The 13,841-nt window shown below is 60.0% G+C and overlaps 1 protein-coding gene across 1 annotated transcript in view; it reads left to right on the top strand.

Annotated features, from left to right (window-relative positions):
• The first annotated feature begins 168 nt into the window (after nt 1-168).
• The window catches only part of LOC104914589 (arf-GAP with GTPase, ANK repeat and PH domain-containing protein 3-like), a 14,038-nt gene continuing 365 nt past the window's right edge, over nt 169-13,841 (top strand). The window contains exons 1-4 of the mRNA XM_010724544.2: nt 169-361; nt 1,888-2,022; nt 5,600-5,727; nt 11,685-11,840. Of these exons, the coding sequence (XP_010722846.1) occupies nt 184-361; nt 1,888-2,022; nt 5,600-5,727; nt 11,685-11,840 (597 nt within the window). The 5' untranslated portion in view covers nt 169-183. The remainder of the gene's footprint in view (nt 362-1,887; nt 2,023-5,599; nt 5,728-11,684; nt 11,841-13,841) is intronic.

Below are 13,841 nucleotides of genomic sequence, written 5' to 3' on the forward strand. Positions count from 1 at the left end.
TGTGTGTGTGAGTGCAGGGCTGTGAGTGTGAGTGCAGGGCTGTGTGTGTGTGAGTGCAGGGCTGTGTGTGTGTGAATGCAGGGCTGTGTGTGAGTGCAGGGCTGTGTGTGTGTTTGTTGCTGCTGCCTGTGCACATCGTGCGGCAGGGAGCGCAGGGCTGTGCAGTGCTGCTGGTGGTCGGTGATGGTCTGTGACTGTTGCTGTGTCTCCCACCCTCAGTTCGCTGCCTGGGTTGATGCCGTGGTGTTTGTCTTCAGCCTGGAGGACGAGATCAGCTTCCAGACAGTGTACAACTACTACCTGCGGCTCTGCAGCTACCGGAACACGGCGGAGGTGCCGATGGTGCTGGTGGGCACACAGGGTGAGTGTGGGCAGCTGGTCTGTAGGCTGCATTAAAGCAGTTATTAGGAGACCCTTGGGTTAGGGGCGTTGGAGGAGCTCCCTAATTCCTCCTCCAGCCCTCCCAGCTTCTGTGCACAGAGCTGCTTCTGTCTCCACCTCGTGCCGCTGCCTTTGGCGCTGCGTTCGCAGCTCCTGCCTGCACTGGCTGAGCGTCGGGGCTGACGCCTGAGGGCTTGGTGCTGCTGGGGCAAGTTGCAGCAGGGGAGGTTTGAGGGGTGGCACGGAGCTGCCAGCTCCCACGGGCTGAGCGGTTCCCTGCTGGGCGGTGGGGCTCCGCCGCCCCCGAGTGCTGCCAGCCCAGCCTGGGCGTGGGGAGGAGCGGCGATGCAGAGCTGCCCTCCTCCTCCGGCCTGGCAGGGCTGGGGCCCGGAGTTGGATCCCGCCTCCCCGGCGTGTTGGGGCAGCAGGGCTTCCAACAGCCAAACTGCGGCGCCTGGGAAGCAGGGAGGGGAGCAACAGGGGCGGAAAGGGGAGCGGTAAAGGAATCGCCGCTCTGCGTTTCCGTGCTGAGAGTCCTCCTGTGTCCGGGCACAGGGCGCGGGCAGAAGGGACCCTGCACGCGTTCTGCCGGTGCGAGGTGACAGCAGAGAGCGAGAGCAGGCGATGGGGAATAGGAAGAAAGCCTTGGTTGGACCCAGCTCCTGAGCCACCAAGAGCTTCCGGGGCTGGGAATGGGCGGTGCCAGCAGGTCTCAATCTGTGTGCTCTGTGCCCCGGGCTGAGTGCGGGACAAAGTGGTTAAAATTCCGATATTTAAAGACCGTGGAACTGGTTTAGGACCGAGGGATCTTGGTGTGGCACTGGGCTGGGAGGTACAAACAGCCTCTTGTTAGCGCCGCCAGCTGTGAGCGCACCTTCAGAGCCATCTTTCCCCATTAACTGAGCATCATTTCTTCCCTTTGGTTCTTTAATCTGTCGAGTGTGGCCCTAAGAGCTGAAATGATGACAGATCCGCTCGGCTCTGCCGTATGAGGCAGACTTGCAGACGAGTGCGTGGTGGTTCCAGCTGCCGTGGCACTCGAGTCACTGCCAGCCCATGTGAGCAGCATCATCCCCATGGGTTGGGGCTGTGCTCACGCCCAGGGCCGCACTGCTTACGCCTTTGCCCCCAGCTCCGTCTGCTGTCTCTGCGCATCCCCCAGTTGCCCTCAGCAGCGGTCCCACCGTGGTGCCGGGTGTTCTTGGAGCCCTGTCCTGCGCCACACACCCAGGCAGCTTTGTGTTCCCAGCTTCACCTCCCGCTCCTTGCTGCCGTTCTCAGAAGTGCGGTGTCTGGGGGTCAGGAGGGTAGAGGAAGGTTCATTTGAAAACGTTAGCACATCCACGTTGTGCAGATGTGGGACTTCATTGCCCGAGGCATTAGTAGGGCAGGATGTGCTGTGCAGGTGAGTATCGGTGTGAAGGAGCAGGAGGCCAGGAGTGCCCCGGGGCCGCGGGTGTGAAGCGCACAGCTGCCTGCTCCTCACCTCTGTGCCTTGCCTTGCAGATGCCATCAGTGCCACCAACCCTCGTGTCATCGATGACTCTCGGGCACGGAAGCTCTCCAATGACCTGAAGCGCTGCACGTACTACGAGACCTGTGCCACCTACGGGCTGAACGTGGAGAGGGTCTTCCAGGATGGTAACTGCCGTGGGTGGAGGTGTCGGGGCCAGGCAGTGCTGGCCAGAGTGTGGGCTTAGCACCCCTGAGCACGGCTGTCAGCTGGGAGTGCTGCCGCGAGGGCTGCCAGGCACACGGCATGCAGCGCGGCTGCTCGGCACGCACAGCCCAGGTCTGTGATGAGGGGCCAGGAAGGCCAGAGGGACCCTGGGGTGCGTTGCAGAGTGTAGCAGCTGGGGACAGTGCAAGCAAACCAATGGTGGTGCAGGCTGATGTGGGAACAAGGACTGAGGGCGGTCTCAGCACGAGGAGAACTTCTCCAGGTGGTGTCCCTGGGACGCGGAGCGGGGAGCAGCAGTGGGGAGATGGGGGGGTCCTTGTCTGCATGCAGGAGGACCGCTGCTGGAGACACGTGCTGGATTCTGCTGTTGGCATTTCAAAGGGGTGCAGGGAAATGAACATTCGAAAAACATCAAGAAACTGTAAAAATGAATCAAAGGTCAGAAAAAGTAGCTGAGACACTGAGGAGCTCAACCATTTCACAGATAGAGAAGATTGAGGAGTAACGTGATTACAATACCTGGATACCTACATGGGGAGAAAGCCCAGGTAACGACCAGCTGCCGGCTGGCACAGAACTGATGGGACAAGGAGGATATTAAACTAAAAGAGAGGAGGTTTGGGTCAGATGGTGGAGGGAGATTCTTCACCCGGAGGCAATGAGAGCCTTGCACTGCTGCCCAGCGCCGCTGCGGTGCCCCGTTCCGGAGGTACCCAGTGCCACGGAGGGACTCCGGGCAGCCCAACTGGTGTGGGGCTGTGGGGGCTGTGAAGTTCCTCCTAACCATGCTGCGGTTCGGTGATCTTTAAGGTCCACATTGGAGAAGGGAAGATCTGCAACCTGAGGTTGCTGCTCATTTTGCTGAGTTTGCTCACATATCCGTACTGCGCAGCACTGACCTCTCTATGCAGTCAGTGATAGGACTGGTGATAGGACTAGAGGGAATGGCTTCAAGCTGCACCAGGGGAGGTTTGGGCTGGACATTAGGAAATGCTACGTTTCTGAAAGTGTGGTCAGGCACTGCAATGGGCTGCACAGGGGGTGGTGGGGTCACCGAGCCTGGAGGTGTTCGAGGAACGTTTGGATGTTGCGTTGAGGAACGTGGTTTAGTGAGGACTATTGGTGATGGTTGGGCTGGATGATCCTGTAGGTCTTTTCCAACCTTGGTGTTTCTGTGATTCTGTGACCTCGTTCCAGGTGCAGGATCAGTTCCAGGTGCAGGATCAGTTCCAGGTGCATGCTCTGAGCAACATGCAGTGCCGGTCTCCTTGGGCAGCACGCTGATGTTGTGCTGGTCCTGGTGTGACCGTTGGTGATGCCTGGCTAAAGACTGAGGCCAGTGCTTCCTCCCCAAGGCTCTGTCTGTGCAGGAGCCCCAGTGCAGTGCTGCTGAGCATGGGGAGGCTGTGGGAAGGTCCCAGCTGTGGCATCAGAGCTTCGGCAGTGCCAGCTGTGGGTGCCTGCAGGGGTGGGCAGTGCAGAGCCTCCTCTCCTGCCAGGAGCTCCCGGCGGGGTGGGAGCAGCACCTGCTGGTTGCTTAGCTTTGGAGGCGTAGGGTTGAGGAGCTTTGTTCTAAATGCAGGAGTCTCAGAGAGCTTAGAGGATGCCGGGACAACAGCGAGAACCATCAGCATGGAGGTAACTCAGCCGTCACGCCTCGTCTCAGCAGTATTTCATGGGCATAAACTGGAACACAGGGAGTTCCGCACTAATGCTTCACTGCGTAGTGACAGAGCCCTGGGACACCCGCAGGAGTGGGGGTCTCCTTCTCTGGAGATATTCAGGACCTTCCCAGATACCTTCCTGTGCAACCTGCTGTAGGATTCTGCTTTGGGCTGTTGGACTCCACGATCTCTATCGGCCCCTTCCAATCCCTGCAGTTCTGTGCTGGAGCAAAGGTTGGAGGGCAAATTGTGAGGAGCCCTTTGGCAGCGATTGTCTCGGCGGTGTTTCTGAGCACTGATCCTGGAGGAGCACAGGGAGGGCTGCAGCCATGCTGCACACTACTGCCCTCCCTGCTTTAAAGTCACGTGAGGTGCTCAGACCAACCAGTCCGCAGCACCGTGGGTGACGCGTGGCAGTAGCAGCTCTGTGCCTGGACACAGGTTCTGCACCAAGCTGGGTGCAATGGCTGCGTACCTGAGAGCTCCGCGTAGCAAGGAGAGAAACCTTGGTGAGCAAATGGCCCCAGGCACAGCCGTGAGGGTGGCAGAGGTCATCTTTGAAGAACTGAGTCCTGCTGCTGTTGGAGAAGTAGAAGAAGCTCTGCCCAGTGAGCAGCAATGTGAAAACCAACTCGAGATGCCCTCTGATGGGGCGAGTGAGATTTGATCACTGATGTGGGAATGTATGCATGTGTAATAGCAACGTAGGACTCAAAAAATATTTGGCCAACGCTCTGTATTTCAGCGTCAGTGAGGAAAGAAAACGCTCTCTGATGCTCACTGCTTGTGAGCTGCAGCAGCCAGAGATGGCCGTGATGCGGGGCAGACGCTGCTGTGCTGCAGCCTTTGGGTCCTGCCTGGGTTCCCCTCTGCATCACTCACCTCCTGTTCACCCTTCTTGGAGGCCTCACGCTGTGCTGAACGGAAAGCCTCTGTGTACTGGGAGCAGGTGGGAATTTGCTGCTGCATCAGCAGTTTCTGCCACGTTCAGCCTCAGGGATTCTCCGGCTCAGTGTTTGTTGTTCCAGGTCGTGCTGGGGGGTCAGGTTGGGTATCAAGAACAATTTCTAATCCAAAGAGCAGCTGGGTGCTGGCACAGCTGCACGGGGAGTTTGGGGTCACCATCCTGGGGGTGTTCAGGAGCTGTGGAGATGTGGCACTGGGGGATGTGGTTGGTGGACACGGGGGGGATGGGGATCTCAGAAGTCTTTTCCAACCTTAATGGTTCTGTGTGAAGCATGGTCAGGGGATGTGATGTTCCCAAAAGCTCCTCGTTGTGACTGTGGGGATGGCCAGCAGTGTGCATGAGGGACAGAAGGGGCGGTGTGCAGCCCTGGCTGATGCTGTGCTCCTTAGGTGGGAAATTGGGAAGGCTGAAATGCAGCTTTGGGCTTTTGGCATCGGGCAGTGAGGCTGAAGGAACGAAGGGCTGTTTGTGATGTTCATTTCTGGAGCATCTGGAGAGCTGAGGGCCACGTGTGCCCTGGCCAAGAGAGGTGGCACTGCCCGGGCTGCCCAGTTTGTCCCTGGCTCCCGTGGCCACTGCCAGGGGGTCGTGGGCTCTGTGCGGCTGCGCAATCAGTGCTCTGCATGGGACCCAAGAGAGTGGTGGCCTTTGGGTACTCAGTGTGGCCATTGCAAAGGAGCTGTACCAAACCTTGCAGCTGTGCAGTGGTGGTGACTGTGGTGGGGATGGGCAGTTTGGGTGCTCTGCAGAAATCTCCCCTGTTACCATGGGATGCTGCAGTTCGAGCCCCAGGTGTTGGTATCGGACAGGGGGAGGGTTTGGGTCTTGCTGAAGCTCTGCAGACATTTGTTGAGGGGTGAAGTGGCTTTCAGGTCTCTGACCCTGTCCCTTTCTCTGCTCTTTCAGTGGCTCAGAAGGTGGTGGCTCTGAGGAAGAAGCAGCAGCTCTCCATCGGTCCCTGCAAGTCCCTGCCCAACTCACCCAGCCATTCGTCTGTCTCCGCAGCCTCCATCCCTTCTGTTCACATCAACCAGGTGGGAAACGGGAACAGGGGAAGGCAGGAACCCCACATGCTCCTCCTCACCCCTCCTTCAGTGCACTGCACAGACCGTTCAGCCTCGCTCTGCGCTCACACCGCAGCCCTGGAGTCGCTGCTGGGAGGGCAGAGCCGCTGTCACACTGGAGCATCAGCCCGTAGCCCAGAACGTTGCTGACGTTGGTGTCAGGCTGCAGTACCATTGCAGCCATTGCTGCACGACTGCAGAGGTTGTGTGGTGCTCCTGGAGCAGCTGCTGCACAGCTGTGAGCAGTGTGCAGGGAGCTCCTGGCAGAGCAGGGGTCTGTGATGCAGCCAGGAGTGCACCTGGTCCTGCTGCCATGGCACCAGGGGGCTGCTGGCCTGTGTGCATACAGGTGGGCTCATCTCTGGAGTGCCAGGGGTAGTGCAGAGGAGAAGGGAGTGCTCTGGGAGCTCAGGAGGGCATGGTGCTGTTCCTCAGGCACAGCATCAGCCTGGCAGGAGCGGCCACGGTGTCTGTGCTGGGTGATGGAGCAGCTCAGAGAGCAGAGCAGGCTGGCACAGCAGGGGGGTGGTGCCGGAGACCCTTGGCAGCCTGCTTGCTGCAGCGGGGCTTTGTTACAATTCCTAATGCACGTGCAAGTGCTGAGCTGCTTCTGGTGAAGGTGAGAAATGGCTCTGCTGCTCCTCAGGCACTCAGACCAGTGGAGCAAGCTCCAAAGCAGCTGTTGCTGTAGAATCATAGAACGGCTGGGTTCCAAAGGCCCACGGTGCTCATCCAGTTTCAACCCCCTGCTGTGTGCAGGTCACCAACCAGCAGCCCAGGCTGCCCAGAGCCACATCCAGCCTGGCCTTGACTGCCTGCAGGGATGGGGCATCCGCAGATGGATGTTATGTTGAAATCACTGGGCCTGGAGCAAGGACTTCACCAGATCTGTTTGTCCGATCCATTGCTGTCAGACTGGGGAGCAGCAAAGGCTGCAGCTGGGTCCTCTGAGCGCTGGGAGATGACCCAGATGGAGCAGTGCGAAGCCCTCAGCTGCTTTGTTGGTGAGCAACACGAGGGGTGGTTTTTGAGGAAGAGGGTGGCTAAGGACTCAGAGGAGCGTGTGAAACTGAGAAGAGAGTGAGATTATCTTACGTCAGGGACTTTAAATACCCGTATAAGCGTTGTGCCTGACCGTAGGTTTTTGATGCTGGACCGTGAGCTGCTCTGTATGGATTTCTGGTGCTCCAGGCCGGGCTCCAGCCCATTCACGTGAGTTCTGTGTGCAGGTGAATATGCTGAGCCCCACTGGCAGCAGAACTGCTGCTGAGCCGCGCAGCCTTCTGAGCAGAGCTTGTGTCCAGCAGCTTGCAGTGGGAGCGGTGAGCACAGCTGCCTGCAAACGTACACAGCCATACCTGCAGTGTCCTGCGGTGTGCCGTGACCCACACTGCTTGGGAAGGCTGACAGGAGGCCTCCAGGTTAATGCAGATGTGAGCGCACCCAACAGCGAGAGGATTGTCCCAGCAAAGCGGGGACGGTGAATTGGAGATGGGAGGCAGTCTGTGTGGGAAGGGAGGAGGGCAGCACAGGCCGAGTTCCTCAGGGAGGAGCTGTTTCGTGTTGTGTTCGATGTGGCAGAGCACGAAAAAAGCACACAAACAAGCAAATAATGGCACTGCGCTGCCGGCCAGCGTGTCTTTGTAGTGGACAAAAGCATTCTGTGTGGTGATGGGCTCCTCGGAAGGAGGCTTGTGGGAGGGAGACCTTCACGTACAGGAGGATGCCAAGCGCTTGGCTTCTTCAGCTTAGAAAAGTGAGGGCCAAGATGGACCAAAGCCGACCTCTGAAGGACACAAATGTGAAAGAAAACCACTTCTTATGAAAAGGTGAGCACAGAAGGGGTGGATCTAAGAGTGGCCATGGGAAGGCAAAGTTGGGGCATCAGAGGAGGTTTCTAATGGCGTGGCGTGAGCTGTGTTCAAGGTTCTTGCTCAGAAACCTCCTTGCTTTCCTTTCCTCCCTGCAGAGCACCTTTCAGCCCGGTGTGCAGACGACCTCTGTGTAGAGGTGGATGTCGGCTCCTGGGCCCGGAGGCAGAACCTTTTCTCTCAGTTCCCTGCTGTGCTCCTGTGGTTTGCCGGAGGGACCTGGGTAGATGTGGTGGGAAGCAGAGCCGTTCCAGGGAAGTAACGCAGCATGAGCCAGCAGGGAATGGCAGCTCGCTGTCAGGCCTTTCTGAACGAGAAGTAGTTCCTGGCTGCCTGGACTGCAGCAGTGATAGAGGCCGCGTCCTTCCGGAGCTTCTGCCCTCTGTCTTCCCTGTCCCATCCCTGCTCTGTGCCCGTCCAAAGCTTTGTCTGTCCCTGTTCTTGACCAGCCTGGGGGCCTCAGTGAGGATCGAAGCTCGTTTCTGTTCCCTGGGTCTTCTGTGGCTCCACCACAGCCCCCTGGGTTCCCAAGGACCCGCTGCAGCACTCTGTGCCTTGGTGCTTGCAGATTTCCATTGCCAGAAGTACTTCTCCCTGAAATAGAGCTGGTGAGTGATTGCAGAGTGCCTTGCAGTGTTTTCACCTTCTCAGTGGGGCTCAAAGTTCTGGAACCGCTTCCCAGTGTCCCCAGAACAAATCCAGCTGCCTTTGAGAAGCCAGACTGTGTCAATTGCAGATGTTCTGTTGCTGACCCGGGCAGAGCAGCCCGTTGGTGCATGCAGCACACGGCCCGGGCAGGAGGGAACGTGCCAGGACTGGGCAGTGCGCAGCTGCTGCAGCACAGCAGTTCCTGCAGAGGGGTGCAGAGAGCCCAGAGCCACTGCTGTGCAGTGAGCTGTGCTGGTGGTGCTGCACGAGGGCGCAGCGCCATGCAGGAGCTGCCGTCCCTGTCTGGTGGAGGAGTTCTGCAGAGGTGCAGCTCTGCTCCATCAGCAAGGGTGGATGAGGGAGTGATGGTAACGCCGCTTTGTCTTTTCCCATTTCAGGTAGAAGCTCTCTCTGGGTTTCCTATGGCATTTGCTGGCCCTTGGGAGCAGATACCAAGGCAGGGACAAGGAGCCCCAGGAATGATTTGGGAACACAGGATTGAGCTTAGAGACAGGATGACAAGAAGCCAGACAGAGAATTCTGAGCTTTGTTTTGCTTTGTCTTTGTTTTGACTTCATACTGCAGCCAGGTATGGCCTGCACTGCCCCTCTTTGTGCCTGGGGATGTCCTGCTCGGTGCCCAGTGCTGGGCAGGGACAGCTCTGTCTCCTGGGCATGGGACCAGCATCCCTACAGAGGGCTGCTTAGGGCAGGCAGGAGCTGGGGACAGCCCGCTGCTTGTGCTGGTCCTGGGACCAGCTGCTCTGGAAGATGCTGAAAGCCAAACTGAGCCTGTAAGAAATGGATGCTGCTGTACCCAGCAGCCCGGCCAGCTGTCACACCAGTCCATGGCAGTTACTGGAGAGGTACCAGTGGACCCCAGTGTTCTCAGCATTGTGTCAGAGGATCTCTCCACCTGGTGCCAGGCTGGCTGTTCTCTGCACCCACAGCGTTGTGCCCGTGGGCAGCGGTGCCACAGGAGGGGCTTGGTGTCCTTGCAGAGGGATGATTCGATTTGTGATGCAGTTCTTGAAGCAGACCCTGGTTTCATTTTGTCTTTGGAGTTTTTCCTTTAACTCCACAGCAGTGCGCAGTGCCACAGGGCGCACTGCTGTCATCAGGGCAGAGGGGCCAGCTGTGCTCAGCATTTCCAGCTACACCTCCAGGAGCACAGCGTGCCCATCAGGCCGTGGCAGCAGCATCTCTCCCCTGCCCTGGCTCCTGGGAAGCTTCTGCACCCGCTGTCAGGCTGCTCAGGTCACCCTGCAGCCCCAGGGGGGCCGTGTGCTGCTCCTGCCCCTGCAGCGAGGCGAGCAGGTCTGATGGGTTTGGGATCCTGGCTTGGCCTCTGCTCCCACCTGCCCCATCCTGTTCCCTGCCTGCAGGGTGCCGGTGTTCCACGGGCCGGTGGGTACTTGCAGTGCTCGGAGCTGCTGCACCTGATTCTCACTGCTTCTACATCTGCTGCATCTTTCTGCAGGGGCTCCGAGGTGTCCTCAGGGCTGCCCTTAGCTGTGGGATGGAGTTTGTCCTTCTGCCAGCAGCAGCCAGGAGCAGGGGCACAGCCCGGGCTCTGCAGCACTCAGACCTTGTGCTTTGTGTCCCTCTGTGCTCTGTGTCCCTGGGTGCTGCTGATGGGCCTGGCCCTGCTGCTGGCCCTGCTGCTCACCCTGCTGGGTCGGGACACCTTTCTGTCGCAGCCTGGCCGCAGTGTGAGGTGCTTTGCTGAGATACAGAAGTGCTTGGGCTGTGGATAATGAGGGCAGGCAGGGATGAAAACATGAAGTTTGCAAGTGAAGTGAAAAGCAACCTGCAGTTCACCTGTGCTTGGTAAGGAGAGCCTTCCATGCCTGCTGCAGCATGTCCCGGCAGAGCCTGGCAGTGCATGTTCCAGCAGCGTGAGCTGCAGGCAGCGCACAGCCCTGTGTGAGCAGCGCAGGCAGCAGCTGTGTGTGTCCCTGTGGTGCCAGCATCCCGCCGGGCTCACGATGCCCTGCACTGTGCTCTCATCATCTGTGCACTCCCATCCCCTGCCCCGTTCCGTGCAGATGCTGAGGCAGTGGCTGCTGTTTGTTTGCACTCTTCCACTCAGAGCCCTTCCCAGACTTCGCTCCTTGTTGCTGCCCTTGCTTCTGTGTGATGGTGCCAACTTGGGAACTTTGAATGATCCCTTTTCTGCTCAAGCACCCATAGTGCTGTCGGTGTTCATTGCAGTTCATGGCATCCACCCATTGCGTGCTAATGGGAAGGATCTCTGCATGTGTTTTGCCCAGATTTCAGCTTCTGCCGTGTGTTCAGATGTCAGTAGAGACCAGGGGTGTCGTTTGGGTCGATGGAGCAGCTCCAGGAGCGGACGTGGGGGGTCCCCTTGTCAGGTTCTCCCACAGCTGAAGTTTGCATGGGGCCTGGGTCTCTCCTGCAGCCCTGGAGCTCCATTTCCTCAGACCCACGTGGTGGTGGCTGCTGCCTCTCGGGGCTGCAGCATCCTGCACTTGGCCCAGCACCAGGCACTGGTGGCTCGGGGCTGAAGGAGGGTTTTCTGGCTAGGCAAGGAATGAACGCAATGTTACAGGAGTGTATAAAGTACAGAACACAATTCGGTGAGATTTTTTCCTAGGAGCTTTGTTGTCCATCATCCCACGTAAATAGGATCTATCACAGCTGTTAGGGCAGGAGCTCAAACTCTGCAGTCCCTTCTGTGTGAAGTCCTTCCCTCAGTCATAGCTTCATGGATGCATTAACAAGGAGCAGCAGACTCTCTGGACCCTGGTAGTCCTTACTGTGTGTGCCTCTTCTTCAGCCCTGCCTTGGCAGAGCCTGTATGTTTGGCGTGCTGTACTCCTGGGGAGGTGTTAGCAGACAGGGTTCCCCCTGTCCTGGATTTGGGGTAGCAAAAGCTCTCCTGTCTCCAGGCAGACGTGGTGCTCCAAGCCCCTGCTCCAGCACAGGACACGTGTGGGGCAGCAGGGCTCCTAGGCCTCATCTCTTGCTGCAAAAGGCTCTGGGCTCCATCTGCAGGCTGTGGGCGTTGTGCTGCCAGCTGGGCTTTCTCCATATACTGCATGAACGTGGCTGGCAGCACCCGCAGCAGGGTGGTGGGAGGGCCAGGGCCAGAGCTGCAGGGTGCACGTCCTCTTGGTGCGCAGCTCAGCCCAGAAGGGAGCAGCGAGGCTGGGCTCCTCACAGCTCCATGCTAGGGCCTTGGAGAGTGGATGGCTCAGCTGGTGCCACTGAGTCCTTCCTTGTCACTGTTGGCTTCGGAATGTTGCTGTTCCTCCAGGGGGAAAACAAAAGCAGAGAAGGGCAGCAGCTCCCCGTGCCCCCCCCGGTGCCAGGTGCAGTGCATGGGGCGCAGCGTCCCCGCGTCTGCCAGCCTCGTGCTGAGCATCACCATCTCATTCTGCCCTAGGCCACCAACGGCGGAGGAGCCTTCAGCGACTACTCCTCCTCGGTGCCCTCCACCCCCAGCATCAGCCAGCGGGAGCTGCGGATCGAGACCATCGCTGCCTCCAACACACCCACCCCCATCCGCAAGCAGTCCAAGCGGCGCTCCAACATCTTCACGGTACGCAGCCCCGGGGCCGGAGGAGCTTTGGGAGCGTTGCGGAGCCGGGAGAAGGGCAGGCAGCCCCTGTCTGTGCCAGGCTGCAGGGAACCTGGCCGTGCTGGCCAGGTAGGGGCGGGGAGAGGGGCGATGCTTCTGCACGTGTAGGGGCACAGCAGAGAGCACTGGTCCTGGTGTGTGCGCAGGTGTGCGTCAGCAAGCCGCTCCTCGCACATCAGGAGTGTGCCCAGGGCGTGTTGCGCTGTGTGCAGGGAGCAGAGCTCCCTGTCCATTGCTGGGCAGAGCTGCACCCTGTGTGCACAGCACCCTTGAGCTCTGCTCCTCCTTGGAGCTGTGTCCCCAGAGCGTGGCACAAAGCCTCCGGTGCCCCCCGGCAATGCCAGCTGTGCTGTGCCAGCATGTGGCTCTGCTACCCGAGCCTCGCGGCTGCGTGACAGCTGCAGTGCTGTGGGGGCTGCTGGGGACTGGGGAGAGCAGCAGAGAATGGAGGCGGCAGGGAGCCGGCAGAGCTGCGTGACTTGGGCAGCGCGGGGCCTTGGTGCAGGGATTGGCTGCTGGCTGGCTGAAAGCAGCCCGCCTCCGGTGTGCTCACACCGTGCACGCGGTCCTGCTCACACTTGCCCTGCTGTCAGCAGCCCCCGAGTGTCCCTGTGCTGTCAGCGCAGCGGTGCTCCCGGTCCCCGTGCCCAGGTCAGGTCCCCGCGTTCCTCTCCCCCGGTGCCCGGTACGTGTGCCAGGCTCAGGCCCTCCTCCCATCTACGTGTGCTTCCCAGCCTCCATCGCTCCGTACTCCGTGTCTGCTGTCTGTGGAACTGCCCGCCACCAACCATTGTCCGTGTTGCACTGTGTTACCGTGTGAACAGCTGCCACTGCTCTGGTCCCCGATCGCACCGACTCAGCGACACCCCATCCCTCTCCTGCACTATTGGCATCCCAAATTCCCAACTCCTCCTGTGCTGGGAGCACATCCCCCTCCTCCTGCCGGGATGTCCCGGCAGCTCCCACTCTGGGGGTCCCCAGTGCTCCATGCGCTCCCCGCCCTGCCCCCAGTTCCGTGCCCCTGGATCTGTGCACGCGCTCCTGGTCCCCGCAGCACACACGCTGTCTGCCTGTCCCCAGCCCGCCCTGCAGCCCAGGGCAGCGGCTCCACGGCTCCGCACACGCGGCTGTTCCTCCTCACTGCTGTCCCCTCCGTGTGCCCACACCTCCCTGGCGATGCCCGGAGGTGTCCCGTTGTTGGTGATCGTGCTTTTGTTGCCCCTCGGTGCCGATGGCCTCCCCGCTCCCGCCGTTCTCGCTCATGCTTGCTGCTGTGCACCGTGCGCCCATGCACTGCCACCCATCCTCTGCTCACCGCGGGTTTGGACTCGCCGTCAGCTCATGCTCACGCTCTCGCTCCTCTCGGAGCGCCGGTGCCACGCTCAGCTCACAGCCTGCGGGTGCCACGCTCACTCGGTGCAGACGCGCTCATGGGGAGGCGGAGGGCTCACTGTGGGGTCACGCTTCTTTGCTGTGGATGTCACCACCCTCCTGCAGCTCTTGCTCACTTGCTCATTCTGGGCTCCGGCTTGCTCTCACCGCGCCGCTCACCCGCGCTCATCCTGGGCTCACTGCTTGCTCCGTGCTGGCGCGCACATGGCTCACATTGAAGTCGTCACCCTGTGTGGTCGTGGCAGCAGCAGCAGCAGCTCCTGACACCTCCTCCCGCAGTGGGGCAGGGCAGGCAGGCAGGCAGGGATGGCTCTTTCTGCCACTGGTTTCCCTGCGGGCAGCGTAGCGCAGCGGCAGCTGTCCCCGTGTCCCTGTGCCCCCGATGCCGGGTCCCCCAGCCGGGCACGGTCTCTTTGCGCCCCGCGCTGCTCCGATCCGGCCCGAGCTGTGCCTGGCTCCTGCCTCCTCCTCCTCCTGCTCTCCTCCTGTCCTCTCCTCTCCTCCTCTTTGCTCTGGGCCCTGCCATTGCAGGGGAGGGCTGCGTGGGGGGCCGCTGGCTGGAGGCGGTGC

Source organism: Meleagris gallopavo, chromosome 29 (genome assembly GCF_000146605.3).
Source record: "Meleagris gallopavo isolate NT-WF06-2002-E0010 breed Aviagen turkey brand Nicholas breeding stock chromosome 29, Turkey_5.1, whole genome shotgun sequence".
Taxonomy (NCBI): domain Eukaryota; kingdom Metazoa; phylum Chordata; class Aves; order Galliformes; family Phasianidae; genus Meleagris; species Meleagris gallopavo.